This window comes from Ambystoma mexicanum, chromosome 5p (genome assembly GCF_040938575.1).
Source record: "Ambystoma mexicanum isolate Mex_15411 chromosome 5p, UKY_AmexF1_1, whole genome shotgun sequence".
In the NCBI taxonomy this organism is placed as follows: domain Eukaryota; kingdom Metazoa; phylum Chordata; class Amphibia; order Caudata; family Ambystomatidae; genus Ambystoma; species Ambystoma mexicanum.
In genome coordinates, this window is record NC_090930.1 from 947575264 (window position 1) to 947591313 (window position 16050).

The window sequence follows — 16050 nt, forward strand, 5'->3', positions numbered from 1 at the left end:
TGGCTTTTCTGGCAGATGACACTCAAGGTGGGCTTTGGTGAAAACCTTGCAGCTTATTCAATGCACATGGATAGATGGCAAGTGACCGGGCACTGGTTCCCTTCCTTCTCACTGACTGGAGAAAATGTCTGTGCTGACCAGTGTCAGCAATGTTCTTTGTCTTTCTAGTTGAGCCACTGGCACTGCTTAAACAAGAGGAAAGGAATTTATTTATTTGCATTTTTAAAGCGCTCACACAGCCCGCGGGCGTCAAGGTGCTGTTTCAGGAATTGTTTGTTTTTTAGTTGCGTACTTGCTTTTTTGTTTTTGTCTTAGATGCGTATTTATAACACGCTTAAATACCCAGAGGTTTCTAAGCGCGGACCCGGGGATCGAACCTGTGTTGCTTTGTTTAGTGTTGCCTCCAAGGCGAACACGTTGCCGCTGAGCTATCCTCCCGGGAATATGAAGGTAGCTGAATATGCAGGTTTTGGATGGAATCTCCCTTTCAGCTGATATTATGCTGTTACTGATTGATCCTGGCCCATCCATTCTAAAGCTACTGCCAGTACGAGATGATTTGAAGAACAGCTGACTGCACATGCAGAATCAAAAATGTTACGCTACTCACTACACTACTCATATGTACAATTCAGCCCAACAAGAGAACCAGAACCTTCCAGCTATCTGGGACAGCCTTTAAGTGCCAGGCTATTATTGAAGTCTATGTAAAAAGGACGAGTATACTCGTCCTTGGCACTTAAATCTCACTCAAGACTGAGTCACACACCTGTAACACCCTTACCCTGCTGCATCTCTGAGCCGCCATCTGCACAATCCGCCAAAACTCCTGGAAACATACTAGGGGAAGCAGGGATGGAGCACACAGCATTACGATGGATTACATCATGTCTCTCAAAAAGCCTCCTTTCAAATCCACCCCAGGAACATCATATGCGGCAACATACAGGGATCCAGCCTAGGCTATTCAACATCTGCATGGCGCCCCTATTTGATATAGTAAAAAAAGCATTACCTGACACAATTATACAGCCAACACCCAAAAGGTATAAAAACTCAAAGCAGATGCAACAATGCAACAATGCAACAACTGGATCTGGCCCAGAACAGACTAAAACTCAACCCGTCTAGGAAAGAAAGAATGATCCGGCATACGAAAACCCTACATCCCTCCACTATCCCCAGGCCAGCAGAGATGGGAATCTGCCCATAGCCCAACACACTGTAAAAATCTCAGGATAATGATGGACAAATCTCTTTGATTGGAATCACAAACCAGAACCATTGTAAGAAACGTGTTTTTCCATCTGTACTCCATCCGGAGCAACATGCATTTTCTATCTTTCCCACACTTGTGATTATCGTGTCAATGCTATTATGAGAAACCTGAAGGTGTCTCACCCGCCAGTCCCCGGGGATCTGTCATCCAGGTGGCCAGGACATGGCCATCGCTATTGGAACCAGTTCCTGGGGGTGGACCAGTGCGGAAGGATCACCTGGATGAGGGGTCTTCGGGGAGTGGAGGTGGGACACCAAAGGTTGAGATGTGGTATCCCCTTCCCTGTAACACCTTTCCTCCATCCTACCAGGTAGGATACCTAGAAGCTCAACCCCCCACCCCTTTTCTGACACAAACCCTTTCTCATGGACAGTTCACTGTGAGCGACAACGGACTAACCAGAGCCGTATACCTGACATGTCCCTACACAAGGGTGAGGCAGAGTCATGCAATTACTGATAATTACACACACATGACCTCCATTACCCTTGCCCACACGGATAAAAGGCGGGGCATGAAAGCACACTCTAAGCAAGTCAAAACACACGAGGAAGTAGCAGTTCTGAGATGGTGGTTTAATACGAGGATAAAGACGGCGAGACCAGAAAGGGTTGCAAGGAGGGAATTGCCCTTGGCCTTTTTAGAGGAGGCAAACTGTTACTTTCACGAGCCCTCAAGGATAAGAAACATAAGACCGTGAATTAAAGCTGAAGGTGCATTGTGTGTCAGAGGAACCCGGGGCTTTCCCACATCAACGGCCGAGGTGTGTAGGAGCGATTGCCGCCGTAGCACTGTCCTTGGCTCTGACAAGAAAGATACTCCAATAAAGTCAACACAGCTGGTGAGTCGGGGAGGCTGATAGCAGACCGGTCTGTGTTAGAACCAAGGTTGCAATCGGCAGCATTGTATGAAGAAATCTGCAAGGAACAAAGTTTAAGGCGTATGTGATGAGTGACACAAATATAATTGAATATCCAATGAGTGACTGAACTTTTGAAACTAAAGTGGATACCATACAGAGTGGTCTGGTGCCACGTGGATGCTCATTCGCAAGGTCTCTGTTAGGTATCCAACTGAGAGTGTAAAATTTTGAACTGTGATTACAAAAGCAACACAGCAGGATGCCGAGAGAAAGCTTGGGCAAGGGAACCCCGCTTTCTGATGAGTGTAAAATTGTGAACTAGGAAATCAAAGTGGTTCTGCAACAGGTCAAGCCAAACCCTTTGCATATTCAAAAGTCTTCAATAGCAAATAAGAACTGTAATTGGTCCGAGCCCGGCTGAGGGAGACTAGTTGTATAAAAGGGGATCTGAGCCCGGAAGAGGGAGAACCAGGGTGAAGACTGACTCACCTGACTTGCGTATTTTTGAAAGAACCTTTTGTTTGTTTTGGTACATCAGGCCCTCTGAATCAAGAGACTTTGATAACACAGGAGACTTGGACACAGAAGGCCCTGGTGTTGGGAATAGAACTGTGTCCTCGTGCCAAAGAAGCCCAAGAGTGTGCTATGCTCGAGTGTACCACCTTGTCCAATGCTGAAAACATGGGGAAGGGAGGCCAACAGCCTGAACATCCTGACTTACTATTTTGTGAACACTTCTTTCGTTTTCATGAACATTTCCCCACACTTTTTGTAAATTAGCGGTAAGGATTGGCAATAGGTGTTTTTAGTATAGACCCTTTTATTTTGATGAGACTCTTCTAGGACTGCATTATTATTATTTGATGGTCATAACTTGCTCCCATCTTAGATTTAGGTTAAGATATGTGTTTATGACACCCTTGATAAGGTTCAATAAACACTCTTGAACTGTCGTCACTTGTGTCTATCTTACTTTGATACCATGCCTTGCTTACACTATCCAGATTGGATTATGCCAACAGCACTTAAGTGGGCTCTTTATTCTCTGCTGAACCGCAGCAAGATTAGTATGGCAACACATCTGTATGGCTCTATGCATCCTGCATAGGCTTCCAGTCAAATTCAGGATTCAGCTCATACCACTTTGCACCACCCACTGGGCTAAAGATGGCAAGAGCCATGTAATAATTGGGGGAGAAATCCAACCCTGGTTTTCCAGGCAAGACACTATGTTCAAGCAAGCCTGTCCTTATGATGGTCCCCAGTACCACAATGAAAAGACCGAGGGCTGTCTTCACCATGATGGCCACCAACCACTGCATCTGCATACCTAGACCACTTTGGATACAAGAGAACCACGGGGGCCTTTGGAAACTACTGAAAAGGTGCCTCTTCTCCATAACTTAATAGGAAATACATTGAATGCCACCTCACACGAAGCGGAAACGATGGAATATGCAGCTACATCTTCCCTGCGACTATGCATTGGCAACTGACAACATCACCATGTAAACTCGAAATCAATAAGGGTCCAATGCAACTCCCCAAATCAGTTAAAACCTAGCATCCCTTATGCCACTAGGGGAGAAGGTCAGATATTCACCAAATATGCAAGAATGTCTTCCACAATGCTTATTCTATGGTTAATACACAACACCACGGACCCAGGAAAACAATTAAAAATTGGGCATATTCACCTCAACACTTGCATGAACTAGATATCCCACCAATCTTACAATGATACCATCAACGTCCCCCGCCCCAGATACCCAGAATAAAAAAAACACATGTAAAAGAGCTGGCATTGATTAATCAATGAGTGGAACTATTAGGCACGCCACCAAATGCCCCCATCAAATGGCTGCTCATCAATAACCAGACGCCCTAACTGGCCCTCACCGATACTAAAATACCTGTTGCCCACCAAACTCGAGGACCTCTGGAACAGCTAACCTAGAGATCTTCGCAAGCCGGGGGGTGGTGCTTATGCATGCAGTGACAACTAAAATAGCCACGCACAATGGAAAAAGTACGAGCACTCAGGCACCCTCTGTATTACCAATTAGATCCAAAAATGCCACCCACCTCTAAGCGAGAAGAGCTGCAGCTTCCAACAAACATGCGCACCATCGTTCTCGGTACGTCTTATTCCATGGTCGATACACACCACCAAAAGCCTAGTAGAACGTCCCGCAGTTTGAACAGGAAAAGACAGACATAAACCAGATGTCAGACTCATCTGGCAATGATACCACTCTCAGACGGACAGAGGACTGACTACCGATCAGCCTTAGTTTACTTTATACGTAGGGACATCCCTCAATACGATAGGGGCAGAGGCATTGTCCTTTTAGCCATCGTTATACACATTTAACATGTCACTCCCGAGTCTGTCTCCTCCTTCTGGTTCGCCACAGTACTTGGTCTCCCGTTTTTAAAAGAAAAAAGGGCACATTTACATCTGTTTAGATCGTTTTCAGGGATGAAGCAAGGGCGGGGAAAGGGATACAAAAACTGAGGGAGGAGGTCCGGGGGAGGGGGGCTTACCCTCCGGATTCTAAAAAAAAACGATGCAAACGCAACTATGCTAGTGCATGGATGTAAGTGTTCATTGTTGCAAAAGTACTGAGGCAAAGACATGGGATCCAATATGTTGTATAGCTGGGATTGTACACTCACACTCTCTTGGTCTTTGTAGGAGTTCCTTGTGACCATTCACCACACGAGTCTTGATAGATGCCTACGGGCTGTTGCGCGCTTTACAAATACAAATAAATAAATAAATAAATAAATGGCTCTTCATTGCACAATTTAAGCTTTGTTTGGCACGCTAATAAAATGCCCATTAAAACATCTTGCATAACCAAAACAAAGATTATCGTCACCACAAAGATAGGCCCATAAGGGAATGCGTGGATTTGAATACTTTGAAGATGTACAACTTTCAGTCGAAAGAATGTTTACGTTTTGGGTGGCTCTTTATGCTCCAGTTAGCTTATTTTCCACAGTGTCAAGCATTCTCTTTGCCACTGCATTTTTTGTGGATCTGGCACTCTGTGGCACTACACTCTTCCTGGCCCCGTTGGCCTCCTAGTGGGATTAGTGAACCAACAGAATCAGTTTAACCTGGGTTAACTGGCCAGTTGGAACTCCACCAATATGCTGCCAGATATGAGTCATCACGCTTTGAATATGCTGCCAGACATGAGTCATTGCGCTCTGAATATGCTGCCAGACATACATTATCACGCTCTGAATATGCTGCCGGACATGAGTCATCAGGCTCTGAATATGCTGCCGGACATGAGTCATCATGCTCTGAATATGCTGCTGCACATGAGTCATCATGCTTTGAATATGCTGCCGAACATGAGTCATCACGCTCTGAATATGCTGCCGCACATGAGTCATCACGCTCTGAATATGCTGCCGGACATGAGTCATCATGCTTTGAATATGCTGCCGAACATGAGTCATCACGCTCTGAATATGCTGCCGGACATGAGTCATCAGGCTCTGAATATGCTGCCGGACATGAGTCATCACGCTCTGAATATGCTGCCGGACATGAGTCATCACGCTCTGAATATGCTGCCGAACATGAGTCATCACGCTCTGAATATGCTGCCGCACATGAGTCATCACGCTCTGAATATGCTGCCGGACATGAGTCATCACGCTCTGAATATGCTGCCAGACATGAGTCATCACGCTCTGAATCTGATGTATTCATTTGCTACAGGGTGACGTGTAGCAGTCCATTGCAGCATGTGCATGGGAACACCAACGAAACAGGAAATGAAGACAGAAGAACTCAATGATGCCTGTGTGACCCTCAATTCCATGCAAGCACTATAAAGCCCTATAACCTAGAGAGTATATACCTCGCGACTGCTTATACCACGACAGGCACTCGTCCCCTTTTTCTTCTGTTTGTTTTCGGTCTTGCCATTGGATTCCTGTTGCCATTCTCTAAAGCAGGGGTCTTCAAACTGTGGGACTGGACACCCTAGTGGGGCCAGACGGAAGTCCAGGGGAGGCGCAAAGCTCTTTAAAAAGGGATTACAGTGACTGTTTTTAATAGACAATATAAGCATTTAATAGAAGTGGTCCAAGTGAGCGGAACCAGTCAGGAGTGCTGTTCCACTACTTTCATTTTTTACTGTCAACAGCGCCACTACTTTTTGCAACCATTTTGCCCATTCCGGGAACTGTTCTTTGTGAAGTTAAAGCACACTTCTCCACTTTAACTCTGGATATCAGTGACAGATAAAATGAAATCTGTTTCATCTCAAATGGCTGTCAACCAGCATGACTGCACCCCTTGAAAAATGTGCTGCACGTTGCTCTCTTCCTTCCTACTCTGTCCGCCGCCGGAGTCACGGTTCCACTATTTTTCTGGTACACTTCTACCACTGTTCAATAGAATATATAAGCAGCTATAGCTTTTGGGGGGTGCTGGAAATTATATTTTTAATCAAGGAGGCGGTGGGGGCTCAGCAGAAAAAAGTTTGAAGACCACTGCTCTAAAGTCTCTTACTGCGCCACCCTTCACCAGCTAGACCAGTGGTGCTAAACCTGTGGGGATGACCCCTCTCCCACACCACCATAGGTGCCCAGAAGACGCCCAATCGGGGAAGCAAGGCTCTTCTAAAAGGGAGGAGGATGTACATGGGCGTAATTTTAGGGGGGGACAGGGGTGTTTGTCCCCACAACTTTCATGGCACACCATTTTGTCCCCATTCATTTGGCTGGGGCACCTTTTCTTCAGATGTCATGTCCCCCCAACATTTTCAGCAAAGTTTCTCCACTGAGGATGTAGACCTACTTTTAAAATATCAGTTGTTTTAGCTTCTGGTAGGGGGCTCCGCCAACATTATTTTGACACGTCAATCAGCATAACAAGGATTGGGGACCACTGAGCTAGACAGTCACACGATTTAGCAGAAGCATCCACAACTTCGGTGCTGGAGAGTCGAACAAAATTACTGTAAACCGGGCCTTCCGTTCCAGCTGCCTTGCACACAAACGGCTCCCTTGAAAAGGGCGCAAGTCAAGCCTTTCCGGAAACCAGTGACCTTGTCCTTGCACGAGCCTTTGACAGGCACTCTACCATCCCTGCTGTAATTACACAGTTCTGATTCAGACAGCTGAGCTTCAGGAGCACCAATCTCTGATATTAAAAGTGAACCTTGCCCTTTGTTTCATAACAAAGACAACATAGCCATTTTCTGGCAAGTGGGTAACATTTCTGCAAAATGACCTTTTCCCAGTAGGAACACAAACAAAGAATACTTTCTCCAGCCATCAAAACTGACACTGTCCCACAGAATGTCTATTCGGAGTGCTGAATCGTGGAACAATTTCATCATGTTTACAAACATCCTGAGTTCTCTGACAGCTTGTGCAAAGTCAGCACATAAAGTCAATAATACCCCTTCAACTTCCACTTCCCCAGTGTCTATTCTAAAGTGTGCCTTAGGGGTGGGCGTGCCAGGAGGGGATTGTGCTGGACTAGGCAAAACACGACCACCCCTGATCAATGGTCCATAACCACACACCAGTGCAATCTCCACAATCCAATGCAAGGGCAGCTGGGCTCCTCCATCCGGGCAGCCCCTAAAAAACTGACGAATCGTAGCCCCCCCACCCCACTCCTGAGCAAAGGAGGGCACAGATCAGGCTCATGGGACCCTCGCAGGCTTCATCCCTGGCAGTGTCTTTGGGAGAAGGGTGCAGCAGGCATCATGTTACTGATGCCCATCATTGTTGTTCTGGCAGCAGCCGAGGTTCATGGGAGTGACCGGAGCAGCAGGTCTGGGTCTTGTATGGTAGGTGGTGGGGAGGCAGGATGCCAGATATTGAAAGAGCCATTGTTTTGCTCCCTCGGATCATGTGTGGCTCCTAATGCCAAGCCACAACCCGCTACCTCTGCTGTGGCTTCACCCTGATCTTGAGTTCTCTGGCTGGGCCACGGCTACTTTCACCGGGAAGGGTTTCGCGCGGGAATCATTCTCTGGTATGACTGCCCTTGAACAAGATTATGATGTGCTGTATGGATCAACAGACACGCAGGTTTGGTAATGGAAACAGGAGAGTCCAGCGTTTAGAAGCTCTGCATGTAGATTGGGTTTACTTTCTGGAAAGTGAATCTGAAAATAGACAGAGTAACTTGGAGATGTCCTGTTCCAGACAGAAACCTCGGGCATAATATTTCATTTCTTATATTGGTAGCAAGTTACCTAAAAAACACATGGAAATGCAATGCAAGGAAATGGCTGGAGGAAGCAAGGTCTGCACTCTTGCAGGGAGATGGGTTCACCACTGCTAATGCCCAATTGGATGACTGGAATCCCCTGCAGCTGAGCGTACCCCAAAAAAACGAATACTTCAGCTGTAACAAACCCAGAATCAGCCTTCTAGGCTATACCTGGTTTTGAAGAAATCCCATCATGTTTTGCAGGTGCTCAATTCATTCCTGCGGCTCCCATTGAAATATTCTCTCAACAGTTTCAAGTCACTATGCACCATGCATGAAGCCTTCTGCAGCACAGTGCCGGAATATCGCAGAAATCCACCCACACGGCACCCCAGTAAGAAATCCATGAATCAGCCAAACAAGGATGCCAAACACTCAGAGTGCAACACTTGATCACCAATGTATATTGTCATCTGCATTTTACATTTTTTGTTTTATCTCTGTACCAAGCTGAATATTCTGTAACGGCGCCACAATGCCTCCGGGCCGATGGGCGCTTGATAAATCCAAATAAATAACTAAAGCAGGCACACCGTCCGAAACAGTCCAACCAAACCATCAGACCTGGAGATAAAACACGAGGACCGTTCAAGACCTTCGCGTCAAGATCTGAAGTGGGATTCAGCTGCCTACACCACATGAAAGAGGGAAGTGGCCCCTCAGAAAACAAGGCACACTTAAGATGCTGTACCCCAAAAATCTGGGCCGGGGAGGATGGACTTTATCATCGACTCCAGCAGCTATAAAATGGTCACATGTTGGCACACAACAAAAATAACAAGCAAACGATAGTGGCAACAGGGCAAACTAATTGAAATTCCTACCACTGGCAGTGGAGAGTACACATTAAAGAACATGAATGTCCTTTCAATCAAGACCTTTTATCAAATATTGCAGTTTGCTTGTATCTCTGTAATGCAGCTGCCTTTCCTCCGGGGATGGCATCTGTAAAAGCAGCGCTAGGTCTGTAGTGTGCGAGCAGAGATGAAGACACCATGCTTTCATGCCAGCATAGGGTAGATACATTACAATGGGCAAGGAAGAGCAGCCTGTTCCACGTGATCAATAGGCCAAGGTCGGGTGCGTACACCTTCGACATTGAAAGCAGTGCTGGCCTTAGCGGAGGGAGTGCCCCGGGCAGTGAAACAAAAATGTGTCCCCTCCCACGCGTGCACCCCTGGTCAATGCCGGCAGGGGGGAGCTAAATATTTTAACTCCCTGCTCCCTATTGTTATTAAATGCGCCTGCCCCCGCGCTGCAAAGCACGACGCCAGCAGAAGAGCAGGACACATTTAATTTCAATAGGGCACCAGCCACAGCTTCTCCCACCACGCCAGCTCGGGGGGGGGGGGGGGCCTTGAAAGACTCCCCCGAGCTGGCATGGGGTGGGGCTAATGGCGACCCGGGCAGACGCCCGGGTGGGTCTGGCCGAAGGCCGGCCCTGACTGAAGGCTACATATAAAGCCAGTCTGTGTACACATCTGAGTGGTGGGGCACACCTACGCTGATAAAAACCCACAGGGAATCCCAGCAATCTCAGCGGCCACCCAAGTTCAGCCGCTGTGTGCCCGCGCTGCTGCACCGCTGCCTTACCTCCTTCACCTTTTCCAGCTCATTGTGCAATGCCTGCTTGGATATCTCCACCTCGATAATCTGCTGCCGCAGAAGTTCATTTTCATCTTCTGCTTTGGCTCGCTTTTCCTCCACGCTCTCCAGCTCGTGGTGCAGGCGGACCGACACATCTTTGGCGACCTGTCAACGACAGCACACAAGGAACTGTAATTCAGTGCTTTCAGAGGGCTAAACTCCAGACTTGCAATAGACAGCCACTCAGAACCAGGAGTAGAAAACCTCTCTTTTCCTATGTGCCATTGGTGTCTTGTCAAAGCAATCAGCACATATAGAGGCTAGCCTCACACAAGAGGAAGTACATCCTAGGGGTAGTGCTACATGATGGGGGGGTAGGTGGGTAGTGCCTTTGTTGGCTGTGTTGCCTGCGTGCTGTACACAATTCAGCCTTGGTTGTACCTTTGATATAGATTCGTTGTGTTGCATTGTACCTCTTCTTGACTGTATTGTCATACCAAAAGATCTTTGAAAATGTTGACATCATGAAAACTTCAAAAGAATACATACAATGAGCAACTACATAGATTCTTTATAAGGACCAATTGTTGAGAGGGCCTCACTCCACTGCGCTCCACTAACGCACCATCCCGCAAAGGGAGAATAGGAGGGGTGAGTGCAATAGTGTAACAAACTTTGGCAAAGCCTACTGTTTGGCTTTTGTGTAGGCAGGGCATAGTCATTTGCCAGGCTTTTCCATAATGTGGTATGCAGTAATAAAATCTTGGCAAAAATGTCGCCTTTACAAAAAATCTTGGCAAAAATGCTGTGGTTTGACCTGGTAAAGGTGTACCCCATTATACCATTTATGGGGAGCGGGGGTTGTGGGGGTGTCCCCCGCATCCTTTACATGGATGGCAGTGGCAAAACCACTGCCATTTTTCCTGCAAATTTAACACATGGAACTCATAATGGTACTATCTGGGCACAAGATGGCAAAATCTGGAAAATGTTGTCAGTACATGGGCATACAATGCCAGTGGCTACAAATGCCTGTCTAATACCTGTACTCAAGGTAAAACTGTTGAATCCTTGTTTCTTAAAGGATTTCATTGCAAAGGACTGATGCAAGGTCACACATGTTGCTTATAAATCAAGTGGCTGAAAGCTAACTTGCTTAAGACTCATTACCGGGAACACATTTACAATATTGAAGCCATTACCTCTCATAACACTTGCAGGCCCTATACAGCACAAGGCATGTTTGCACATGCGTTAGACCTAGCTGAAAGAGACCCAATGAAGTTGCGTCTTTGGGCAGGTAGCGTGTGTCCATAGGGTTGGTATGGCAATGGGCAATCAAGAGTGGGAAAATAACCAACACAATGCCCACAGGCTGTGTGTCCCTCCTCACATCCAATCCCCCTATTCCCTGTACTCCAGTGCAATAATGTTCATCTTATGGGTGGTGCTAAAGTGCTGCCTAATAGCCAAGACTAAAAATGGAAAGACGCACCGGGCTATAAATGGGGATAGGGCTCTAGAAAAGTAAAAAGGAATGAAAAAATCATAAAGGGGGGATGAAATGGAGAAGAGGTGGTCAGGGGGAGAAAAGAAAGGGACGGGAAGTGAAAATAAAAGGTAGGTGCAACCCTTGTGTAGGTTTAAGGGTGTTCAATCTGTCATTTCCAGATTGTAGCCACTAGGGTGCGCCATACCGTTTGTGGATAATGAGGGGGTCCTGTGCTATTTGGCGTGTCAAAGGAGGAAGACATAGCCTGTATAGGAGAGAGAGAGAGAATTGGAGTGAAACAAGAGCCATCAAGTGAGTAGAATTGTCAAGTGGCACACGTTGGTAAGTGGGTGAGTCATGATGAGGCCTGAAACTCCCACAATGATGCAAGTGGTTGGAGGGGGTATTCCGCCCTCCTCAAGAGCGAAGATGAGAAGAATATGTGCAACATGAAGCTTCTTTGTCCGGGAGGGAACCAAGAAGGGCAAACCATGGTGCTCTCCCCTTGATGAGAGAGCAGCAAGCCTGGTTGATGCATCAAGCAACTAAAATACCCAATGGTTAAGGAGGAGGAGTAAGAAAAAGGTCAGAAGTAGCCTGTAGACATTAGTTCGTCGTCAGCCAAGCAAAGCTGTAAGGTATTGGAAATTCAAAGAGAAAGTGTGTTAAACACCAGGCGCCAGGTTGGGGAAAACTGTGCAAGTTCAGAGACTGGGGGGCTGCAGCTTTGGGGCAGGATAGTGCCTAACAGTGAGGAAAATTGGGATGAGCGAAGACGGAGGGACTGGTGGGTGCCTCCAGCAAGAGCAGGTGCAAGATGGAAGAGCGGTAAGATGGTTGGGGAGGAGGTTGCGAGAGAAAGCAGTCGGGCACTATTGAGAGAGGGACTTCAAAAAGATGTTAGAGGAAGGTTGACAAATCATGTGAAAAACAGAAGGGGAGGATTAGAGCGAGTGAAAGCAACAACTGATTTGCCGCATGGGGAACAATAAAACATTTGTGATCACAATTGATCGAATTAACAAAAGAAATAAGCTCGACTGGTTAGTTTGAGATTTTCCAGCTCCTATTCGGAGAAGGGTGTTGGAAGAAAGTATATAAAGAAGGAGAACGAATGCATCCCTGACTATGATGTGATATGGCGGGTGGTATGCAAATGATTAGCTAAACTTAGCTGAGGCGGAGGACTGTATCAGGGGTTGGTGGGTGGATGGGCAAAATAACACTACTGAGCACATGCACTACCCATGATTGGATCATTGGTGCCCGACTATTGGGGGTGTGCTCTCCCTACAATTCTCCTTGTTTCTTCAGGTTGGGGGCGTGTAAAAACAAAGGTTAGATATGCACTGATGAATGAACACAACGTGCCAGTTGATCTAGCGATAAGGAATCCCTTGGAGAAGAAATTGGGCAGGTTTCTGAAGTTCATGAAGCTAGTGGGTCTGGGCATGGCTTTGAGTGGGAAGCTTTTAAAGTTTGTACGAGGGGGAGCATATAAGGATAATGTTAGGTGTGAGGAAAACATTGTTGAAACAAGTGGACTATAACAAAAGGCAGGTGATGCAGGTTAATAAGAAAGAACAAAGTGAGGAGGTAAATTAGCTGTCGAAAACAGTTATAAAAAATATTTGAAAGCACTGGGGTACTTGTGGAGGTAGGATTACCCCATAATGGTTGATGTGGCAGCATGGAGAAGGGGGGGGGGCAAGCCGGGGAGAATACTATCATAGCTACTTAGGGAGGGTGAGAGTGGAGTAATCAGCCCTATGAAAGGAAGTGTAGTCGGGTAGGAATACATATTGTGTGTTATAACTTCTGTAGAGAACTGTATGAGCAAGGGCCCACAGGTGACCTCAAACAGATTGAGGATGATCTGGGCCTAGGGCCCGAGATGAGGGAGTCTTGAGAGCGGCCAATGGTGGAAGCAGAAATCAGGCAAGCAAACCGGGTGGTAGGTACTGAGAAAGACCCAATGAATAATGGTTTGCTCCATGAGTTTTTATAAGGTATGAGCATTTATTAGCACCCAGGCAGTTAAAAGTGCTTCAGGAGGCTCACAGTATAGTAGAAATGCCTTCTACATTACGTCAGGCAGTGATGTTACTGTTACCAAAACCTGGAAATTGTGTGACTGAGCCGGTATCTTACATTTACAAGCCTCTCTCGCTACTGAACATGGATACGGAAATATTTAGTGACGTGATGGCTCATCAAATTAGTTGGGTGATTGCATCTCTGATCCATGCTGATCAGTGCAGCTTTTTGCATTGAAAATAACTGTGTTTGGCAAAAGCCAAAAAGCATACAAAGATCACATGTATATCAGCATATGCAAATTCAATCAAATTGAATCACAGTTATCAAAATGAGTAAAATTACACTGATCCAGAAGAATATAAGGTTAATCAGTTACAGGAACAACGATTTTCACCATCCAGTCCCATTGTATAGTCAATATTCAATATTGAGCCCTATGCAGCCAAGTTCTGTGTACAAATTTAGCAGTATAGTAAACCAAATTCGGGTCTGTGGAGTTCTTAAACAGGGCTTAGCCTCGATAGACGATCTGCCACCCTGTAAGCGCAGTACTGGGAGCAGAACTCACTTTCTCAGCCGTGAATATCCTGGACAGAATAGTAAAAAATCCATGAGAGACTCCTCGGGGTTGCCACAAACCTTACAGCCCAACTCTGGTGTATAAAACCACCCCGCCGTATAGCTTGCCAGTTTTGGGGTGTTGTTGCGTAATTGGATATATAAGCACCGGGCATAAGGAACAACCAAATCAAGATACGGTTCAAAACCATAGTCCTGTTTTAACATTATGTAGGGCACCCCGGTACTTAAGGCCTCACAAGAAATTCTCATCGGATTAAGTATGGCAATGTGGCACTTACTCCTCAGCCCGACCTTATCCCTGTGGGTTAAACTCTCCAGGCTTGCCCAGAGAAGCCCCATCCCCAACTTAGCTAAGCCACTCTTGACAAATCGCAGCCCTGGCATAGAGCTCAAACCTGCTGTGCCTCTCAAGTTTGGTATTGCTTCACAATATTTAGCAAGTTCCAGAGTACTCCCGAGCCTTGCCCAGTGCAACAGAGGCTTCATGGCTATGCCTTCACCAATGGGTTTTAGGGCATACTCCCACCTTAGACATGCCATAGGTGCTCCGTTGGATTGCATAAGAAGACTTCAGCCACTGTACAACACTTTCACAGCTCCGCTGAGGAGCAGTGGCCCCAGATTTCTGCTCCATACAAGGCTGCGGCCCTCCACTGGTCTTGATAGTTTGATAGCAAGGGTAACTGCACCCCTTCCCATTTTGTTATAAAGGCAGTGGATTCCCCCACTGTATTTCTGCAGGGTGGCTGTAGCTTTAACAAGATGAGCTACCCATGTCAGATCCTCAGCAAATCTTACCCCCAGATAGCCGTAATGCTGCACCTGCTCTAACACATAACCACCTACAGAGACGGCTAGTTTGATTTTCTGCTGGTTCCTTCTACCAAAGACCATCACTTTGGTCTTCTCAAGGTTAAGTGACATAGGCAATTCTTTGCACCTCTCCATAAAAAATGTTAAGTTATGTTTTAGCCCCCTCAGGGTTTTGGATAATAGAACCACATCATCAGCATAGAAGAGCGCTGGGAATCTGTCCCCTGTGGCTTTATGACAAACAGGAATAACTCCATGAACTCGCCAAGATTGTTGGCAGTTCTGGAATATCATAAAGCCTCTATGGAAGCTATGGCAATGGTGAGTCTAGACGCAGAGTAAACATTTGACTTGGTCAGTTGGGGATATGCCTTTCAGGTACTAGAGAAGTTTGGTTTCGGCTGACTTTGATTGGATCAAACAGTTCTATTGCTGACCACGGGCCAGAGTGAGGACAGCAAGTTTATGTCATCTGGACTGGCAAGTGCATTGATGGACACGATAGGGCGGCCCAATCTTGCTGATCCATTGCAATTTGTAATTGCAATGGAGACATGGGCATTCGTTTTTGGATGGCATTCCTGTGCAGGGGGTTTCTGATAGCTAGTATCCCTCAAGCAATTTTGGAGTATACTGATAACATACTCATATGGGCGTGACCCGGACTGGGATTTCCCAGTAATACTAGAGGGGCTAGAAAACCTGGGTATAATTTAATTCAGTGGGATTTTCTTACATGGGAATCCAGGTTAGCTGACAGAGGGAAGACGTGCCTCATCAGAACTTGTATGTGGAAATGATGGGAATAGAAAAGAGGGTAGAATTCTGGAATAAACTACTGGTCTCCCTGATGGGGAGGATCACATTGGTAAAGATGATATTATTGCCTCCGCTTTTCTATGTGCGCTAAACTCTCCCAACACTCCTTGCAACCTTTTAAGGACTTGCATAAGCTTGTAGCCAGGTGGTGGCATTCTCCCAGGGGTGAGTTTGATGACCATCCTATTGCTACGCAAAGCAATCATGGTTTACTGCTATTTGATTCAACTGTATTGTCCAATACTTGGCTTTTGCAGATGTTTTCCTCTTTGCTTAATCTGAGAGAAATATGTCTTATATACATCGCTTATCGTTTT

General features: G+C 46.3%; 1 protein-coding gene across 5 annotated transcripts in view; it reads right to left on the reverse strand.

Annotated features, from left to right (window-relative positions):
• The window catches only part of MTCL1 (microtubule crosslinking factor 1), a 669362-nt gene that overhangs the window by 471842 nt on the left and 181470 nt on the right, over positions 1-16050 (reverse strand). For all 5 annotated transcript variants that reach the window (XM_069613397.1, XM_069613399.1, XM_069613396.1 and 2 more), the window contains exon 3: positions 9994-10152. In XM_069613397.1, the coding sequence (XP_069469498.1) occupies positions 9994-10152 (159 nt within the window). The remainder of the gene's footprint in view (positions 1-9993; positions 10153-16050) is intronic.